Source organism: Bufo bufo, chromosome 7 (assembly GCF_905171765.1).
Source record: "Bufo bufo chromosome 7, aBufBuf1.1, whole genome shotgun sequence".
In the NCBI taxonomy this organism is placed as follows: Eukaryota; Metazoa; Chordata; class Amphibia; order Anura; family Bufonidae; genus Bufo; species Bufo bufo.
In genome coordinates this window covers 81,518,864-81,539,901 of record NC_053395.1, presented here as the reverse complement: position 1 = coordinate 81,539,901, position 21,038 = coordinate 81,518,864, and the positions used below count along the sequence as shown (strand labels likewise).

Below are 21,038 nucleotides of genomic sequence, written 5' to 3'. Positions count from 1 at the left end.
ACTGTATTCCCATACACCCCTTCCACCACTAAAGAGGGTATATGGTTCAATCTCCGTTTTCTTGTCCTCCTTCTCCTCCATCATATCAACATGCTTATTAGGCTGCCCTCGCTCCTAATGTTTTTGAGGGTCACCAGCAGTCCCTCGCCCATAATGTTTTTGAGGGTCACCAGCAGGCCCTCACCCATAATGTTTTTGAGGGTCACCAGCAGGCCATCGCCCATAATGTTTAAGAGGGTCACTAGCAGGCCCTTGTTCATAATGTTTTTAAGGGTCACCAGCAAGCCCTCACCCCTAATGTTTTAGATGGTCAGACCAGCAGCAGGCTCTCGCCTCTAATGTTTTAGAAGGTCAGATCAGCAGCAGGCACTCGCCCATAATGTTTTAGAGGGTCAGCTGAACAGCAGGCTCTTGCCCCTAATGTTTTAGATGGTCAGATCAGCAGGCCCTTGCTCCAATAGTTTTTGAGGGTCACCAGCAGGCCATCAATCATAATTTTTCAAGGGTTTGTAGGATGCCCTCCTTTATGTGTAATAAAGGGTGTATTGTAGTGCCGGTTCCTTGTAATTTTTGGCATCCTTTCACTTGGTGCAGAATGGCAAACCTGAGGATCTCCAGCTGTTGCAAAACTACAACTCCCATCATGCAAGAACAGTCTACAGCTATCAGCCTACAGCAGGGCATGGTGGGAGTTGTAGTTTTACAACAGCTGGAGAGCCGCATGTTGGCCATGCCTGACTTAGTGCATAGGCTTTATGAGTCCCACTATCTGAACAATTGTACCACAATGTGAATGAGGCCCTCCTTTATGTGATATACAGGTTGTATCGGATTGCTTCTTCCTTGTAATTTTTGGCAGCACTTGCACTTTATATACAAGTAAATATACAGGAAAGAATGTTTCCTAACAATTTTTCCTCTAAAATCGATTTTATCTTTGGTTTTGTGCGTATTATTGTCAGTCTGGAAAAGTGGCATACTACTCGGACAACATCGTTCCCAGCAGCGACCTGGGAGTCCAAGATGCATCTAGACATCCTCCCCATGCGGTTCCTGAACCATTTCAGTGGTGTTTCCATCAATTTCTGAACTTTTCCTGTGAACCAGACACCCTCCCCTCTTCAGAGCAGGGGCTGCCTGGTTTAATGCTCTGGTTCTCCCATTGACTTCCATTGTGCTCTGGTGCTCTGTAGAGCACCCGAGCATCCCAAAGTGTTCTACTCGAGCACCCGAGCACTTTGGTTTTTGACCAACACTAGTCATTACCACTGCCCCTAAACATTATAAAAATAAAAATGACAGTTACACTTGGCTGACAAGAGGAGATCTTTATCATGCTGGTTGAACTGCCATTGACACTGAGATTCAAAGGGCATCTTCCTGCTGACTGCATATGACCTTGGATGTCAAATGGTCATCTATTTCACTGCCCATAACTGTGGCTAGACGCCAAGTAATTTGCTTTCTGTTGTGGGAGACCAGTTTGATTTCTGCAAGCAACATGGCTGTTGTAAGCAGGTGTAAAATATTCAGGTGAATGGGTCTGTAGGAAAAAAGTAGAGCAGTAATACGGATAAAGTTATGGTTAGTTCTCTGTTTTGTAACTACAGTAGTCTGTTCCAGCAAAGAAACAGACTACTGGAGTGACCATATCTGGCATAGCCCACCTTTTCCTTTCACTTTAATGGGATCCGAGGATGATCAACAAGTTTCTGGCATAAGTTCTTGCCTTCTGAAGTAGAAATACTGCTGTATGCTGTATTTCTCCAGTAGAAAGCTGGCATTCATGTAGCATACCTGCCGAAACTCATTATAGCAAATGGGGATTTGGCGGAGGCTGAAGGGGTCTTGCTATGCCGGATACAGTAAACCTAGCCTTAAAACAGTTTTCTAAATAGGGTTCCCTGAAACCTGGGCCCGGGTTCCCCTAGACACAGTAGCAGAAAAACCTGGCACTTTTATAGCATGGATGGCAACTTTATCAAAGATGTTTGAAAAAATATGCAGCAAATCTCAACCAGAATCTAATAGGTAAGGATTACATTTTTGATTGTTTCACCAGTCCCTACACAAAGCTTCTTTGAGGTAGTAATGGGAATCAAGGTTCCAAGTGAATGCGAAGAATAATCATCATTAGAGGAATATTGTTAATAGGCAATTATACTTATTCCACATTTTACTACTATTTTCTTGCTAGAAACATACTGTAAACTCACTAGAACTTAAATATTATGAACAGGGTGGGGAATAAAATCTAAAATACATGGTATACTTAAAAAATATTTTCACCTCCATACAGAGCCTAATGTGGCCGAATGATTCTTTTATCAGATGCCAAAATGTATGTCTACACAAGAAATCAAAAGACTCTTTTTATTTTAAGTCTGAGCTTTTAAGGATGCATGTTGTTTCAGACAATCAGTATTTCCATACAGTTCTGTTTGTACAATGCTTAGATAATACCGTTTTTATTGTACTCAAAAGAAAATTTTAGATAATTGAGGCTCTCTACTGAATTGTGTTTTTCTGCAAATCATAATAAATTATGTAAAGTAGTCATAGTTTTGCTTCATACTTGTCTGTGATATCTTTTCTAAATCTTTGTAAAATGGAACCCTGGAATTGTACTCGATGTCCTTGTCAAGGAGACCTTGAAGAACTTGTCACATTTACAGTAGTAAAAAGTTTCAATATCTTTCTAATGGAATTTTTTTAGGATTTCATCTAATTTAAAGAGACCATTCAAGCACATCTTCCTTCCAATAAAACAGTACAGTCACATGCATCGCATATTGTAAACCTTTTGTCCAAGTGATATTCTAAAGATGAAAGAGAACTGCAAAAGGATACCGTAGATAAAAAAAATATATATAACCATAAATTGGAGTAATAGAGAAAAACAGCATAACAAAGGCTCAAGTTTTTTCTCTTTAATAGAAACATCTATATGTCAGCTATGTCAGCTCTAGCAGACCCATAGAGTTGAGTAGTAGTGGTGTGCATCCTTCAAGCCCCTGTTCTAGTGATCGACCCCCCGCTGACCAGATGCTTATCCTCTATCCCATTATCCTGTCAATAGGGAATAAGGTGTAAAACATAAGGACAGACCACAGGAACCACGGGTCCCTTAGCAATACCTCTCTTTAAAGGGCTTCTGTCACCCCACTAAAGTCTCTTTTTTTTTTTTGGCTACTTAAATTCCTTATACTGCGATATATCAATCTATAATGCTCTTACTCATTTTCGTTCAGTAGTTTAATCAAAAAACTGACTTTTATAATATGTAAATTACCTCTCTACCAGCAAGTAGGGCGGCTACTTGCTGGTAGCAGCCGCATCCTCCTCTCATAAAGACGCCCCCTCGTCATGTTGATTGACAGGGCCAGGGAACGCGCTCGTCCTCTGACTGGCCCTGTCTGCAATTCAAATCCTGCGCCTGTCTTCATTCGGCGCAGGCGCTCTGAGAGAAAGACGCTCGCCTTCTCAGTGCGCCTGCGCCGATGACGTCTTCTCTTTCGGTGACGTCATCGGCGCAGGCGCACTGAGGAAGTGCTGAGGAGGCGAGCCTCCTTCTCTCAGAGCGCCTGCATTGAATGAAGACAGGTGCAGGATTTGAATTGCAGACAGGGCCAGTCAGAGGACGAGCGCGTTCGCTGGCCCTGTCAATCAACATGAGGAGGGGGGCGTCTTTATGAGAGGAGGATGCGGCTGCTACCAGCAAGTAGCCGCCCTACTTGCTGGTAGAGAGGTAATTTACATATTATAAAAGTCCGTTTTTTTATTAAACTACTGAACGAAAATGAGTAAGAGCATTATAGATTGATATATCGCAGTATAAGGAATTTAAGTAGCCCAAAAAAAATGACTTTAGTGGGGTGACAGAAGCCCTTTAAGCTTGATACAGGACAGGACTTGCCAAAATGTTGATTTACTGCCTTTTTACTGGTGATGTTGGGATACCTTAATAAATTATTGTAATTGCTTCTGAACCTAGAAGTGATGTCGCATTTCTCTGGGGTGTATGCTTGGGCAAACTGATCAGGGACTGCCCTCATTTTAAAGAGGTAGTCACATCTGTGGTCCTCTGCTAGGTGGAAATCTCTGCCTAGCCTACCTCGTTACATCACCGGAAGTAAAGAAAAATGATGCAGCACGGGGCAAGGGGGAGCAAGAAATTCTCAAATGCTCCACTCATATATGCTAAATGAGTGAAGAAGAGGTTATGTCGATGTTCAGCTATGAACCCAGAAAACCACTAACCTTTGTAGAACTGTAGCAGAGGGGATATATATATGAACAATGGCCCTAATTAAAATACAGGAAGTGGAGACAGAAGCGTCCATGAACCACATTTTAACAATAAGAATTGAAAACTGTTTTTGGGGGAATAGAACTGGGTTTTGACTTTACAATGTTCACAATACAGTATGACATGTCAACTTTCTATTCTGTGTGTATGAGTGCAATTATGGTGACACCAAAGTGATATATTTTTTATGTTTTACTACTGTTACACAATAAAACCACTTTTTTAAAACTTAATCATTATTATTTTTCCTCTGATGAACCTGTGTGAGGGCTTGCTTTTTGCAGAATGACTTGATGTCTTCCTGGCACCTTGGCTTTCTACTGCTTTAAACGAAAAATAAATTGGTGCCCCTCTCTCACAAGTGTTGTAGATTTCCAATGTGCATGTCAGAAAATCCAGAGCAAATGCTCTTTATGTTGCAGAATTTTGCTTAAGATCAGGCATTAAATCCAAGCGCCATCATAAACCCAACATGGAAATTTAGACTTTACTGTAAATTGAGGCTTGTCCTCAGCAAAAAAATAAATAAATTGCTAATAGAGCTCACAGGTCCTTCACTCATACCCTAAATGCAATTCACACGGTCACATGACCTATATTAGCCAATAGAAGCTTACTGGTCCTTCAGTATTCACATACACACAGTTTACACCAGGTTTCCATAAAAAAAATCTTCACTGTCACTGTTAAAGGATAACTGTCATATGTTCACTCAAAATTCAATTTTCATATATGTTGTTGCTGCTGTGGTGATAATCCATAATCACTAACTATTGTGTTCACATACCACTTGTTTAATAAGATTCCGTCCATAGCAAACACTCCTCACAAGATTTCTTTCTGACTATCTTCTCAAGATGGCCACCAATGTCCTTACCCTGAGGCTAAGACATCCCTCCCTAACTACCCAGAATTCATTCAGCTCATCTCGGGAACGCGCAGCCTCACCCCCAACCAATCGGCTTTCTCCAGACTTAAACACGCCCTCTTCCTCCTGAGTAGTTGATCACAAATTTTTATTGCAAATTTCATGGGAGCGCGCACGCAGCATTCGGGATTGCCCACTACTACGTCCTACGTCTTCTGTATATAGAAGATAGGATACGGAGGACACCTAGCAATGCTGTTTTAGCCGCACCACTGAAATGCCTGGGGGAGGAAAGAACATGCTGCTATTACTAGGTAATTCAATACCTATACAAAAGTATTAACTAGGGAAGACAAACTTAGTCAGACCAATCCAATTACAAAAAAATATGACAGTTACCCTTCACAGTGCTGTGGAGATCACTGTTAAGGGGACAGAGCACTGTGGGTGTGTCACGCCGCCCTGGAAGGAGAGAGGGAGAGCGTGCACCCACTAGTCTGCCACCCACGCCCCTGTCCCTGCCTACTTGCACTTACCCGTCCTAGGCGACTGGGCGGCGATCCCTAACTTGAGTAAGTGTGGGAGGGACAGAGAAAAGCAGAGACAGGCAACAGGCAGCGTACGGCGACAGGAGCGTACAGCAGTCGAGAAAGGTCAACAAACTAGCAAAGGTCACAACGAGAGGTCACATCAAACTACGAAGGAGATGCAAAGACAATACCAATAATAAGCCGGAGGTCAAACCTGGAGGTCGCATCAGAGTACAAGGGAGAAGCAGGAGCGTGGTCAAATAACTAGCCGTCGGTCAAATACAAGAGCAATGGAGCAGAGTATCAAGAGCCTATATAAATAATATCACAGGCAACCTGTGGCCAGCAGGTTGCCTGCTTATATACTGAAGGGCTAAGGTTATGTGACGTGGCCAGCGCCACATGACCTGTCCCAGGACTGATAGCTGAGTGCCGAGTGTCCAGCTCGGCGCTCAGCCCACACAGGTATCCTGGCAACAGAGGACGCCGGCTGCACATAGAAGGAGCGTGCAGCCGGGTGTGATCCGCCCTCCGTTGCTATGGCAGTGGAGATGCCGAGCGGCTCCCCGCTCTGCGCAGAGGGCGCCTCCTGCAGGCGCCGGAGAGGAACAGGAGGTCGGCGGCGCAAGGGGAAGGCCTCAGGACCCCAGGACCGCGGAAGCGGTTTCTCCAAATGTTGCCGGTGGAACTTTCTAACTGAAGAGGAGGCATGCATCCCATGCGCTGGCACCCAGGACCTCTCCTCAGGTCCAAAACCCTCTCCTCAGTTCCAAAAAAAACTGTGCACTAAGTACTGCAAGGAGTTTCGAACCTTCCTGACATCAAGGACCTTAGATATAACAAACTCATCATGGCCTTCTACTTCTACGGGAGAGGGAGGACCTTGTGAAGGAACTACAGGTGAAATGTACCTCTTTAACAGTGACTTATGAAACCCATTGTGGATGCGGAGGGAGTCGGGCAATTTCAGTCTAAAAGACAATGGATTGAGAATCTCTGTAACCTCGTAAGGTCCTACAAAACGCGGCGGAAACTTCCTGACAACCCCTTTCAGAGACAAATTTTTGGTGAATAACCACACCTTATCACCGACCACGAAGTCAACCCCCTTGGAGCGCTTCCTATTGGCTTGAACTTTTTGAGCCTCCTGGGTCTTCTCCAGGTTCCAGACTGTGCACAGGTCTGATGTGAAGCTATTGGCCTCTGGGTTGAGAGAGGACACAGAAACATTTGAGCTAAAACGAGGATGATAACCCAAGTTACAGAAAAAAGGGAACACTCCCGTGGAAGAATTTACCCGATTATTGATGGCGAACTCTGCCAACGGAAGATATCCCACCCAGCGATGCTGATTATCGGACACATAACGTCTGAGAAACTGTTTGACTGCCTGGTTTAACCTTTCCGTCTGCCCGTTGGTCTCGGGATGGAAGGCTGACGAAAAGGATAAAGAAATCTTACACCTTTGACAGAAAGCTCTCCAAAACTTGGATACAAACTGAACACCCCTGTCAGAAACAACATTCTCAGGAACGCCATGCAGCCATACAATGTGGTCAATGAATAAGGACTTGGCATTGGGTAGTCTAGCCAGCGTGACGAAATGCACCATTTGATTGCCAGTAGTTCCCGGTTACCTATGTCATAATTTCTCTCGGTGAGAGAGAATTTACGAGAAAAGAACGCACAGGGTCTTAAATTTGGTGAAATTAGAAGACCCCTGTGAAAGGATGGTCCCCACCCCATCCTCCGATGCGTCAACCTCAACAACGAATGGTACCTCTGCATCCGGCTGAATCAAGACTGGAGCATTCTGAAAACACATCTTAAGGGATTTGAAGGCCTTGAGAGCCTCAGGTGGCCAGTTAATAAGGTCCGCTCCCTTCTTAGTTAAATCGGTCAAGGGCTTGGCGATAACAGAAATTTTTTTAAATACATTTTCGATAGTAATTGGAGAACCCCAAAAAGCGTTGTAATGCTTTAAGGGAGGATGGTCTCACCCAGTCTTGAATAGCCTGAACCTTCTTAGGATCCATTTTAAATGAGTGTGGAGTAAGAATATACCCTAAATACAAAATTTCCTGTACTCCAAACACGCATTTTTCAAGTTTGACTGACAATTGATTCTCTCTGAGGATACCAAGCACTTGTTTAAGATAGGAGACATTGGGCTCTCCAATCCGGAGAGAAAATTAAGATATCGTCAAGGTAAACAATAAGGAATCTACCAATAAGCTCCCTGAAAATATAATTCATGAAGTTTTGGAAAACTGCCGGGGCGTTGCTAAGGCCGAAGGGCATGACTAAATACTCTAAGTGCCCCTCTGGGGTGTTAAAGGCAGTTTTCCATTCAGCTCCCTCTTTAATGCGTATAAGATTATAAGCCCCTTTCAAGTCAAGCTTGGAAAACCAGGAAGCCCCCAAAACCTGGTTGAACAAGTCAGGTATCAATGGGATAGAATACTGATTCCTAATGGTGATCTTGTTCAATTTTCTGTAATCGATACAGGGCCTGAGACCACCATCTTTCATTTTGACAAAAAAGAACCCTGCACCCATGGGGAGGTGGAAGGCCTAATATGTCCTTTTTCTAAACTCTCCTTTAAATATTCCTTCATAACGTTTCGTTCGGGGCCAGAAAGGTTATAAATACGCCCCTTGGGGAACTTAGACCCAGCCTCTAATTCAATGGTGCAGTCATAGGGTCTATGAGGAGGGAGAGTCTCCAATTCAGATGAGAAGACATCTCGGAACTCTTCTAAATAAGGAGAAATTGACATAACAGAAGAAACCCCTGCCTGGACAAGGGTTAGACAGGAGCTACAATTGGGACCCCACCTTTCCAACTCTCCCATGGTCCAGTTAATGACCGGGTTGTGGAGCTGCAACCAGGGCATCCCTAACACCATCTCCACAGGCAAATTCTCGAGAACGAAGAACGAACACCTTTCTGAATGACATACCCCGACAGACAAGGTTAATTCGGGAGTGCATAATTTGATGGTTCCTCCCAACAAGGGAGTGAACTCAATGGCAACAATACGGATGGAAGTGGGCAGATTCAAGACCGGAATTCCCACCTGACCCGTGAGCCTGAGATCAATAAAACTAAAGGCAGAACTGGAAACAATAAAAGCTCTACCTAACATCTTCTTACCACCTCCGGGAGTACCTTGCTTTTGGATCCCTCAAACTTGGGTGGTCTTCCTGAGGGAGGGATCTTTGGACATTGACTAACCCAATGTTCCAAGTCGCCACAGTAGAAACAGGCACCCAGTAGTCGGCATCGTTCTCTTCGAGTCATACCCAGCTGCATAGGCTCGTCCAAGTGAGACTCCTGGCTAGGTCCCACGGATGCGGGTTCAGGTCTGGAGGGTCCCTGGGAAAAGAAAAGATGTTCTCGCTGTCTCTCCCTGACACGTCTGTCCAATCTAATGGCTAAGGTCATGGTCTCTTCTAAGGTTTCTGGACAGGGGTAACCCACAAGCATATCCTTGAGATTCTCTGCGAGGCCTGACCTGAACTGACTTTTGAGCTCCGGTTTATTCCAGCCAGAGGGTACGCACCACTTACGGAACTGGGTACAGTAGTCCTCAACTGGTCTGTCACCCTGAGTGAGGGACTTGAGATGGGACTCGGCTACAGAAGCTCTATCGGGTTCGTCGTACAGAACCCCCAGCGCCTGGAAAAATGCCTCGACAGATCGAAGACAAGGAGAGTCCGGAGGCAAGGCGAACGCCCACTCCTGAGGGTCGCCTTGGGGGAGGGAAATAACTATCTCTACACTCTGTGGGTCGGAACCTGATGAGTGGGGACGCAAGCAAAAGTACAACTTGCAGCTCTCCCTAAAGGGCTTCTGTCAGCCCACTAAACCGTTTTTTTTTTTTTTGTTTAATAATAATCCCTACACTGCGATCTCTGCATACATAAGTAAAATAATAATTTTCATTTACATATTATAAAAATAGCGTTTTATCAAATTCTACTGAACGAAAATTATTATTTTACTTATGTATGCAGAGATCGCAGTGTAGGGATTATTATTAAACAAAAAAAAAAAAAAAACGGTTTAGTGGGCTGACAGAAGCCCTTTAAAGGCCAAAAAACACTTGCGATCACCAGAAAAACGGTCAGGCAATTTCACATGAGGCTCAACCAGCGGCGCAGTCAGGGCAGCAAGTGGGAAGGTCCGAGTGGATTCCTGGGCCTGTAATATTTCCCCAAGCTCCTGAACTATTTGCGCCAGACTCTGCACGTGGTCGGTAAGGCTTTGCAGAGGGTCCATAGTGAATGTAAGGGCCTGTGATTTTGTCACGCCGCCCCAGAAGAAGAGAGGGAGAACGTGAACCCACGAGTCTGCCACCCACACCCCTGTCTCTGCCTACTTGCACTTACCCGTCCTAGGCGACGGAGCGCAACTGGGCGGCGATCCCTAACTTGAGTAAGTACGGGAGGGACAGAGAAAAGCAGAGACAGGCAATGGGCGGCGTACCGCGACAGGAGCGTACAGCAGTCGAGAAGGGTCAACAAACTAGCAAAGGTCACAACGAGAGAGATGCAATACCAATAACAAGCCGGAGGTCAAACTTGGAGGTCACGTCAGAGTACAAGGGAGAAGCAGGAGCGTGGTCAAATAACTAGCCGTCGGTCAAATACAAGAGCAATGGAGCAGAGTATCAAAAGCCTATATAAACAATATCACAGGCAACCTGCCGCACATAGAAGGAGCATGCGGCCGGGCGCGCTCCGCCCTCCATTGCCATGGCAGCGGAGATGCCGAGCGGCTCCCCGCTCTGCGCGGAGGGCGCCTCCTGCAGCCGCCGGAGAGGAACAGGACGTCGGCGGCGCAAGGGGAAGGACGCAAGTCGCGGGCGTCCTGTGACAAGAGGTCACTGTTAAGAACGCAGAAAGCTGTGTAGGTCACTGTTAAGGGGGCATGGTGCTGTGAACGTCACAGTTAAGGGGGTGGGGTGCTGTGGAGGTTAAAGGGGTTTTCTGAAACCTCAAGATAAGGTCATCAGTATCTGACTGGTGGAGATCCGACACCCAAGATCCCTGCAGATCAACTGTTCAAGAAAGCAGTGGCACGCTCTCAGCTTTTCCCAGGCCAGTGAGAACACGTTCATCCGTCACATGGCCTAGGCACAACTCAGCCCCATAGAAATGAATGAGGTTGTGCTTCAATACCGAGCATATCTATTATGAAATGTACGGCACTGTGCTTTGCGAGCTGTGAGAAGGCAGCGGTGCTCAGGAGCGCCAAAGCCTACTCAAACAGCTGATCGGCTAATCCTGAGGATAGTTCATCAGTATAAAAATCTCAGAAAACCCTTTTAGGTCTCCTAAAGGCACTTAAAAAGTGAAAAAAATAAAGCAAATGTTAAAAAATATATATTTTAAAATTAATCACACAAAAATAAAAATTCAAATGAACACCCTTTCTTAATTTTGCATATAACGATAAACAAAAAAAACTTGCTGCATCCAAAAATGCCCAAACTATTTATAAAAGTACATATTGCCTACTGTAAATGCTGTAATGGAAAAAAAATAATAAAATGACCGAATCACTTCATTGTGGGCACTTTTCATTCCCCCCCCCCCTTCAAGATCCCAAAAACGTGTCAATATAAACTATACCTTGCCCCCCACGAAAACAAGCTCTTTAGACAAATATAAAAAGTTACAGGGATCAGAATATGGCGATGCAAACCTGCATAATGGTGTCACATCATTTTAAGCACATATGGAATCCCAGAAAAACGAAATCCCAAAAACACTGGTGGAATTGCATTTTTTTCAGTTTCATCCCACAAAGCTTTTTTCCTTTTTTCCAATTTTACAATACCATGTGTCACGGTGTCCTGTTTGGTGTGTGGGCACCTTTACTTATGCTCGGGTTCCAGTCATGGTGGCAGTGGCAGGTAAGTGAGTTTTCTGGTGTTCTTACCTGCCGATCCAGACACTGCATATGGTCATTTCCCTTCCACCTGTTACTAGGCAGTTACAAGGAGTCCCTGAGGAATCGGTTGTTTCCTATTCCTGACCCCTATGCCAGGGACCATCAGGGTCAGCAGGATCCAGGTTCCAGTGCATGAGCCTTCCCACCTTCAGGGTTTGCTCATGCGGTCAGGAAATCAGGGTCAGGATTAGGGCGGCTGTAGGTTGTGGCCTGCACCCTTCATTGTTGTCTGGCCTAGTAACAGTTCCCATTATACGGTGGAGGGTTTCCCCCACTCCCCACCGTGACAGTATGTTCCATAAAGTGGCCCTCAAGGACTGGGCTGGAACACCCAGGCAAGGGGCAAAGCTCCAACACCAAGCAAGGCTGTAGTACAACTGCCCCCAGACAGCAAGCCACAGGTTTATTTCAAGCTTGCGGCCACACCCAGGAAACACATTAATCCCCACTAGCCAGAAGATTAACCCATTGCTCACCAAACAGCAGGGAGGCCCACCTTAAAGGGGAAGTGCACGTGCAAACCACAAATAACACGTTGCCCCTGGCAACCAGTCTGCACAGCAACCGCGTCATGGTCAAACACCAATATGACCGTGACAGCATGACATGTTTAACTATATTTTGCCATTAAAAATACGTGTCCTGCAAAAAACAAGTCTTCATATGATTACGTAAATGGTGAAATAGAAAAAATATATGGCTCTTGGTAGGTAGTGGGGAAACAAAAAAATTAAATTTGCCTCATCTTTAAAGAGGTTGTCCTCAGGATAGGCGATGACTATTTGACTGTCCGGGGTCAGACACCCACTCCCCTGATAATCAGTTGTTCTTCAGTAGTTCTGACTATGCACTTGAACTACAAAGCTCCATCTGTTGTGCAATGGACAGACTAGGTTATTCAGTGCTGCTCCATTTCACTTCAACAAAACATACTGAAATAAATCATCATGGGGGTCTATCCCAAATGGAGAATATGAGGAAAAATCTGAAAAGCGGATATAAGCGTTATGTAGTACTATATTCTCCCATATGTTTGGTAGTGCTGAAAGCCCTGTTGGTAGGGCTTGCTAAAGTCTCACATCCTCAGACCCCTCCTCTATATCAACAGTTGGAGGAGGACAGAATGTGGGCCAACACAGATGAACAGCTACTTGGGAAATATTTGGTGTTGCTGGGGCAATATTTTGTGCTGCACTGTGGTATTTTATTCTGCTAAAGTACTATTTGTGCTGCAATGTAATATTTGGTTCTGCTAGCATGGTATTTTGTGCTACTCTATCATATTGCTGACTCCACCTACTTGTTTAGCCCCACCTACTTGTGTTGGCCAAACCATCTGTCAATATGGACCGGTCTTCTACACAGGCCACTTTTAGTTGTATTTTTCCCCCAGGGACACTTTAAGTAAGTTCCGCATCAACATTGATGTTGCTTTATCAGCACTAATACCACCATGACCATTCTGGGGACCATGACCAGGGAATCCCTTAGACAGCGCACCCTAATCTAATCATGGATTGTGGGTTTGAGTATCTACATTTTGGGTATGTGACTATAACAATCTGTTGGGACATACCTACGACATGGCTATGACATGGCGGTCCTTTGTAAGGTCCCCATGCTGTTGACTTACCATGTTTCATCCTGACAATTGCAATTGCCAGGGATAACAGAGGGAAAGCAAAGGGAGCTTCCTCTTTTTGTTTACACCCAGAGGTTCAGCCCATCCACAGTTGATTGTGGTGGAATATATACACTTTTCTTGGACTGCATTGTGCAACCCAATAGAAATCAATATAACTGGTATAAGTAGTGAAATAGGGGTTTTATTGTACACATGGGGATACATACTGTAATGGGCAGTGGGTATGGAACCAATGTACCAACTAATCGGTCTGGCTTTGGGCCATTCCTAAGGTTGTTATCCTGGCAGTCACCTGGTTTTCACACTTTAACCCCCATACAGGGATATGGTCTGCACTGCAGGGGAGCAACCAGGCCACTACCTCTTGGGATAGTCTGAGTATAGTTGGAAGCTGACCCACGGGGGCCAGAGACACTGGTGCAAAGCACCGAGGGATCTGGTAGTATTCATAGTCAGATAACAGGCTGAGGTCAGGGCAGGCAGAATTTGTGAATATCCAAGAGACTAGTCTGAGGTCAGGGCAGGCTTCAGTGCATCAATACGGAAGTCAGGTTAAGGTCAAGACAGGCAGCAGAGGGTCAGAATCGGTAGTACAGGCAGAGTTTCTGTACAGTGGCAGAATAGCACATCTCCACTGGTAACTGGTGACTAGGAAACCTATTGCTCAGGCACCTCTCCCTGGGAAAAGGTGCTTTAAGTACCCACAGATGTCTAGCTATTGGCTGTGAAAGTGAAGAAAAGGTGCACACTGCAGGCCCTTCAAGAGCTGAGAGATGCGTGTGCAGCTAAGTGCAGGCTGCAGCCTCCAGTGGGGGAACCAATGACTTCAGCTATTGACCCTGCCAGAGGAGGGGAGAGGAGGGCTGGCAGGGGTTTGCTGCTGGGCAGCATAAGATAGTGGGATGGAAATGGGAGCGGAGTGGTGCTTTGTCACATCATATAGTCAGTATTTTGGGAAATAGCTGGAAATATGCTTAACTATTTACTGGGCATGAATAAAGTAAAGGAATTGAGATAAATGGCTCATAACTTTATCCAGACATCATTTAGTGCTAATTATATTGCAATTTTACAGTGGCCACTATTTTCTTTTTAAAAACCAAGCAACGTTTTAATAATTATCTGGTAATTTATTAACGACAACCATGGTACCTAAACAGAGAAGATGGGAAATGTTCAACATACAATCTGTTATCACACTATATTTTAAGTTACCCAGCAGGCTGCACAATTATGTCTGTAAATCAAACATTATTCTTTCTCAGCTGAGCATCAATCCAAAAGATCAAATTTACATGTCAATTATGCACAGACAAAAAGCAATTGACGACAATTTAAATCACTGTTAAACTTCTGTCTTATTTATATAAACAAAAGTAGTAAGTGCATAAAAGGCAAGGAAAAATGACATTTTTGGGAGTAATCAATTCTGTTCATTTCCAAAATCATATCAAAACAGAAATGCTCCATAACATGGCTTCTTCCATACATTTGAGGGGAAAAACAAATTTGGGGGATTGTAAATTGTAATGGGTGGAAAAATAATTGATTCCAAGTTTTGTTATTTGAAACGCTCTTACTGTTTTCCATGAAAAGGTCTTGTTGATGCAAGGGGTAACCACTGTGCTCAATATCTAGGTTTATTTTCATCATATTGGAGCAAAATACATTTGTGTAATAGCCAAAATCCTGCACAAACGGATCACTCCTGCAGCGTTTCTGTGGAAAACAAACACAAACAGTGATCTCTCTATATGAATCAGTATATAGTGTATCCAAAAAGGGCTGAAAGGAACTGTGACACTTGGGTTGCACTGGTGTATGTGGAGTCATATGTAAACTCAATGTTATATCATACGAATAAAATAAAATGGAAACTCAAGAAAATATATTACAGGGCGAGCTGTTGGGAAGTAAAGCTACTGTGTCAGCAATCAAACTGATTTAAAGAGTTTATTATGCAATTAAATATTAATTTACTCTGTTAGATCAGGAGAGAAACATAACAACTTTCCAATTTTAATAATTTAAAAGAACTGCTCCCTCATCTAGATATTATAGTCACTTACCAGTTAAGGCGTCCCCCGCTGCTCTTTTTATTCCCTCTCCTAATATCTTCCTCATGTGTTCGGCACTGCTGAGAAGCTGCTTCTGGCCTCTTTCACACGAGCGTGTCCGGATTAGGTCCGGATATGTCCCAGTACATTGCAGCAAACCCGCGCGAGTAGGTACCCAATTACAGTCAGTTTTGACTGAGATTGCGTTCCGTTGTTCAGTTTTTATCGCGCGGGTGCAATGCATTTTGCACGCGCGTGATAAAAAACTGAATGTGGTACCCAGACCCGAACTTCTTCACAGAAGTTCAGTTTTGGGTTCAAGGTTGTGTAGATTGTATTATTTTCCCTTATAACATGGTTATAAGGGAAAATAATAGCATTCTGAATACAGAATGCATAGTACAATAGGGCTGGAGGGGTTAAAAAATAAATAAAAATAATTTAACTCACCTTAATCCACTTGTTCGCACAGCCGGCATCTCTTCTGTCTTTTTCTGTGAGGAATAGGACCTTTGATGACGTCACTACGCTCATCACATGGTCCGTCACATGATCCATCACCATGGTGATCGATCATGTGATGAGCGTAGTGACATCATCAAAGGTCCTTTTCCTCACAGATGAAGACAGAAGAGATGCCGGCTGCGTGAACAAGTGGATTAAGGTGAGTTAAAATATTTTTTTTATTTTTTTTAACCCCTCCAGCCCTATTTTACTATGCATTTAGAATGCTATTATTTTCCCTTATAACCATGTTATAAGGGAAAATAATAATGATCGGGTCCCTATCCCGATCATCACCTAGCAACCGTGCGTGAAAATCGCATCCGCACTTGCTTACGGATGCTTGCGATTTTCACGCAACCCCATTCATTTCTATGGGGCCTGCGTTACGTGAAAAACACACAAAGAGGAGCATGCTGCAATTTTCACGCAACGCACAAGTGATGTGTGAAAATCACCGCTCATGTGCACAGCCCCATAGAAATGAATGGGTCCGGATTCTCGCCCGTGTGAAAGGGGCCTCTAATGCACCAGTTCTTATTGGTTCCCTGCACAAGAGCAGGAATCACTGTTGTCCATGTACAAGAGGAAGCAGCCAGCATGACTGCGCTACTGAGCATGTGTGACCACTGGCACCAAACTCATTAGGTGGATGTTCTGAAAGGGCATTAAAGAACAGTAGAGGGGGTGTAACATGTAAGTAAAAGTAATATCAACACATAGGAGCACTTTTAAAAATGAATCCAAATAAAACACGTTATGGTTTTTGTGATTTAACTGAATAGATTAAAGGGGATGTGCAGGCAGTATATCAATATCTGATCTGCAGGAGTCCGACACCCAGCACCCCCACCGCTCAGCTGTTTGAAGAGGAGAGAGTGCTCCATGCGAGCGCAGCGTCCTTTACAGCATTACACTGCTCATCGTTTCCCTTGTGGCGGCGGGGTGGTGTAATTATAAGTATTCACTACATTCAAATGCGTGGAACTTACATTGCTCTATATCAAGGGGAGAAAAACAGAACTGCATCGCACATCCACAATGCTATGCTTAGATCTAATTAAACTCGCTTCTCAGCGCCATGTTAAAGTGTACTGCCCCCCATACTACATGCTGTACAAGAGGCATTAGTGTACATTTTGATCAAAAGGCATAAGCCTACTCACCACGCCAAGGTCGCCTCTTTGAGTGGGACCTACTCTGACAAAAAGGCGCAGCGCAGTGCGGTGACAAAGCGGTACTGCCCTAGTAGGCGGTGGGACCCAGGAGTCAAACAGCAACCCTGCTGTCCCACAATGCCACCCATGGCACTGGGTGCCACCAACCCACCCTCACAGCGCCACAAAAACAAAGGCCACCACGCAGTACTGCACCATGTGAACAGTTGTCTAACACAACAAGTCCATTGCTATCAGGAACTGCAGGTCAATTACCACTTATATGCAGACTTCTGTGAAATTAAAACCACCCGTGCAGAATGGGAGGAGTGCTGATACCAGTTATAAAGAAGAAAAATTCAACATGCATATATCAAGGGGAGAAAAACAGAACAGGGTCGCACATCCACAATGCTATGCTTAGATCCAATTAAACTCGCTTCTCAGTGCAATATTAAAATGCAGTTCCTGATAGCAATTGACTTGTTGTGTTAGACAACTGTTCACATGGTGCAGTACTGCGTGGTGGCCTTTGTTTTTGTGGCGCTGTGCGGGTGGGACCCAGTGCCATGGGTGGCATTTTCGGACAGCAGGGTTGCTGTTTGACTCCTGGATCCTGCCGTCTACTAGGGCAGTGCCGCTGTCACGGGGTTCCGAAGGTGCACTCGGTCCCCCATTGCCCGCAGAACTGTTGCTTAGCTTTTGGAATGAGGTTCTGTGTTTGACCTCATTCCCAGGGCGGCTTTACTAGCTGGGTGGCTCCCTGCTCCTAGTCTGCCTTGAGCGCCGAGCTGATCACTCGGTGCTCGACTGGTTTGTCTGTCGGTCATGTGACGCTGGCCACGTCACATGACCCTCACTCCCCACTATAAATACAGGCAGCCTGCTGGCTACAGGTTGCCTGTTAATTTCTAGGTTCCTGGCTATTTGTTGGACTGCTGAATACTTACCTGATCCTGTTCCCTGACCATCCTTGTGCCTGCTCCTCCTTTACTGCGCTTCCGTCCTGGTATTGTGACCTCGGCTCCCACCTGACTACTCTCTTAGGACTCCTCTTGTACTTCTCTGCTCTCCTGGTATTTATGACCCCGGCTTCTCCTGACAATTCTCTGCTTGCTCCATTTGTACTTTGCAGCTTTCCTGGTATTGACTCGGTCCGTTCACGTCCTGTTGTTTGTCTGTCTGTCATCCCTGCACTTACTCCAAGTTAGGGATTGCCGTCCAGTTGTCCCCTGTCATTAGGACTCGCGAGGCAAGTAGGCAGGGCCAGGGGTAAGGGTGGAGCGCAGTGGTCACTTCCCTCCCCCCTGTGTGTGTGTGTACGCGACCGTTACAGCCGCTTTGTCACCGCATTGTGCTGCGCCTTTTTGTCAGAGTAGGTCCCACTCAAAGAGGCGACCTTGGCGTGGTGAGTGGGCCTCTTGTACAGCATGCAGTATAGGGGCTGTACACTTTAATATTGCGCTGAGAAGTGAGTTTAATTAGATCTAAGCATAGCATTGTGGATGTGCGATCCAGTTCTGTTTTTCTCCCCTTGATACTTACATTGCTCTGCCGATACTTCCGAGATGACAAGCAGCGAAATGAAGAGTAAGTAGCACTAGCATGGAGCACTCCTTCTCCTTCAAACAGCTGAGAGGCGGGGGTGCTGGTAGTCAGACTCCTGCAGATCAGATATTGATGATCTATCCTGAGGACGGTCAGTGGCTTACCGCCAATATAGGCAGACCACGCCATTGTTATGGCACAGGGGGGCCCGGAGCACATGGAAGGCCCCGCCCCCTATGTATACTCTGCACAAGACACAGTTTAATCACCGGGTATTGAGGTAGCAGGTGGCCCGCCCGCTTGTGTTCTCTCACTATGTCCAGGAACTGACCCTTTTCTACTTATCCCCTGGCGATGCAGAGTCCGGACAGCCAACCTAACCTCCTCCTGTTAGCCCATGCATTCTATTGAACCACCTCCCATTTGTCCATACATTCTATTGAACCACCTCCCGTTTGCCTATACATTCTAGTAAACACCTCCCGTTTGCCCATACATTCTAAACCACCTCCGGTTTCCCCATACATTGAGAATTGAACGACACTCCTCTAGGAGATAGGTGGTGCTCAGTGGTAAGGGGGGTAACAGTATTGATAGAAAACCACGGCACTCTGATGAAATGTTATAATGATTTCTTATTTATTTCAATATTTTTGTTTCATTGTTTTAATCCATCCACATAAATAATAACTGGCCAACGTTTCGTTCCTACATAGACCTTGTTTACGGCCCTAGTTTCTTTAGTAATGTAGATGGCGGATGGCGTCGCCATCCGCCATCTACATTACTACATTACTTAAGAAACTAAGTCCGTGAACAAGGTCTATGTAGGACTGAAACCTTGGCCAGTGATTATTTATGTGGATGGATTAAAACAATGAAACCAAAATAATGAAATAAATAAGAAATCATTATAAAATTTCTTCAGAGTGCCGTGGTTGCCTATACATTTTGTTTGGGGTCAGCGTGACTTTAGGACATGCGCAGTATTACAATCGGCACGGCGTGCTGCCTGGAACAGATAATACATAGTGAGGCATGGACCCTCAGATACCACCTACCTGTGTATGAATTTTGTGTAAGTACTTAGGTGATACATACGTTTCACTGATGTACACATATTTCTGAACTGACAGATGTTTATATTTGCTCATGTTTTTTTCTTGTACATTTATTTATGTACCTCCTGAGTCCTCTATGAGCCTACAGCCCCCCAGCACATCACTCACATCAGAAGCAAGGAGTTATCCAACCCCTATAATGCCCCCTAAAATGCCTGGGCAGCATACTTACTTCATTCCCCGGCACCCGCATTGCTCCTGTTGGCCGCACAGCCGCCACTGCCTCCCTCCCATCACGCAGATTATTGATACCATTTTGGAGTGTGTGTGACTTTTTGATCACATTTTATTATATTTTTGGGGGTAAGATAAGTGATGAAAAAATGGTGCTGGTAGCAAAGGGGTTAAGATGTGGGGGATGGGCTATGTCAGGTTTTAGCACAGTGGACACAGGCAGGAGGAGCGATGTGTATGCAGGCTCCTGCCCTGCACTCGCTCAGGTGTGCTCGCATACATATGGCGCCCTGTGTCCACTGTCCTGTGCCCACTCTGCTAAAGCCTGACATAGCCCATCTATGCCCGGCTTTACCAAAGCAGACAGGCAGGAGCAGAGATGTGTTTTTTAAGTTACTGCAACAAAATTGGTTAATAAAAAAAAAAAGATTTATCCCTAACGGTATCAGTAGGTCATGTATACATGTCTTTATTGGCAAATGGGGGTGTGGCAGGGGAGGAGCAAGGACAGGAGGTGGGATGGGCCAGGGGTGGGAAGTGGGTGAGGTTAGGGGGCCCAATTCAGATTCTTGCTATGGGGCCCAGTTATTTCTATGTACGCCCCCGAGGACGGTCATCATATATACTGCCTGCACAACCCCTTTAATATGTATTCCTAGTATTAATCTAAATACACTAGTAAGTTATATATATCTACATACAGTACAGACCAAAAGTTTGGACACACCTTCTCATTCAAAGAGTTTTCTTTATTTTCATGACTATGAAAATTGTAGATTCACACTGAAGGCATCAAAACTATGAATTAACACATGTGGAATTATATACATAACAAACAAGTGTGAAACAACAGAAAATATGTCATATTCTAGGTTCTTCAAAGTAGCCACCTTTTGCTTTGATTACTGCTTTGCACACTCTTGGCATTCTCTTAATGAGCTTCAAGAGGTAGTCTTCTGAAATGGTTTTCACTTCACAGGTGTGCCCTGTCAGGTTTAATAAGTCGGATTTCTTGCCTTATAAATGGGGTTGGGACCATCAGTGGCGTTGAGGAGAAGTCAGGTGGATACACAGCTGATAGTCCTACTGAATAGACTGTTAGAATTTGTATTATGGCAAGAAAAAAGCAGCTAAGTAAAGAAAAACGAGTGGCCATCATTACT

At 44.8% G+C, this 21,038-nt stretch overlaps 1 protein-coding gene across 1 annotated transcript in view; it reads right to left on the bottom strand.

The window, feature by feature from the left end:
* The window catches only part of C7H16orf89 (chromosome 7 C16orf89 homolog), a 163,884-nt gene that overhangs the window by 32,065 nt on the left and 110,781 nt on the right, over positions 1-21,038 (bottom strand). Inside the window, exon 3 of the mRNA XM_040440635.1 lies at positions 14,895-15,033. Within this exon, the coding sequence (XP_040296569.1) occupies positions 14,895-15,033 (139 nt within the window). The remainder of the gene's footprint in view (positions 1-14,894; positions 15,034-21,038) is intronic.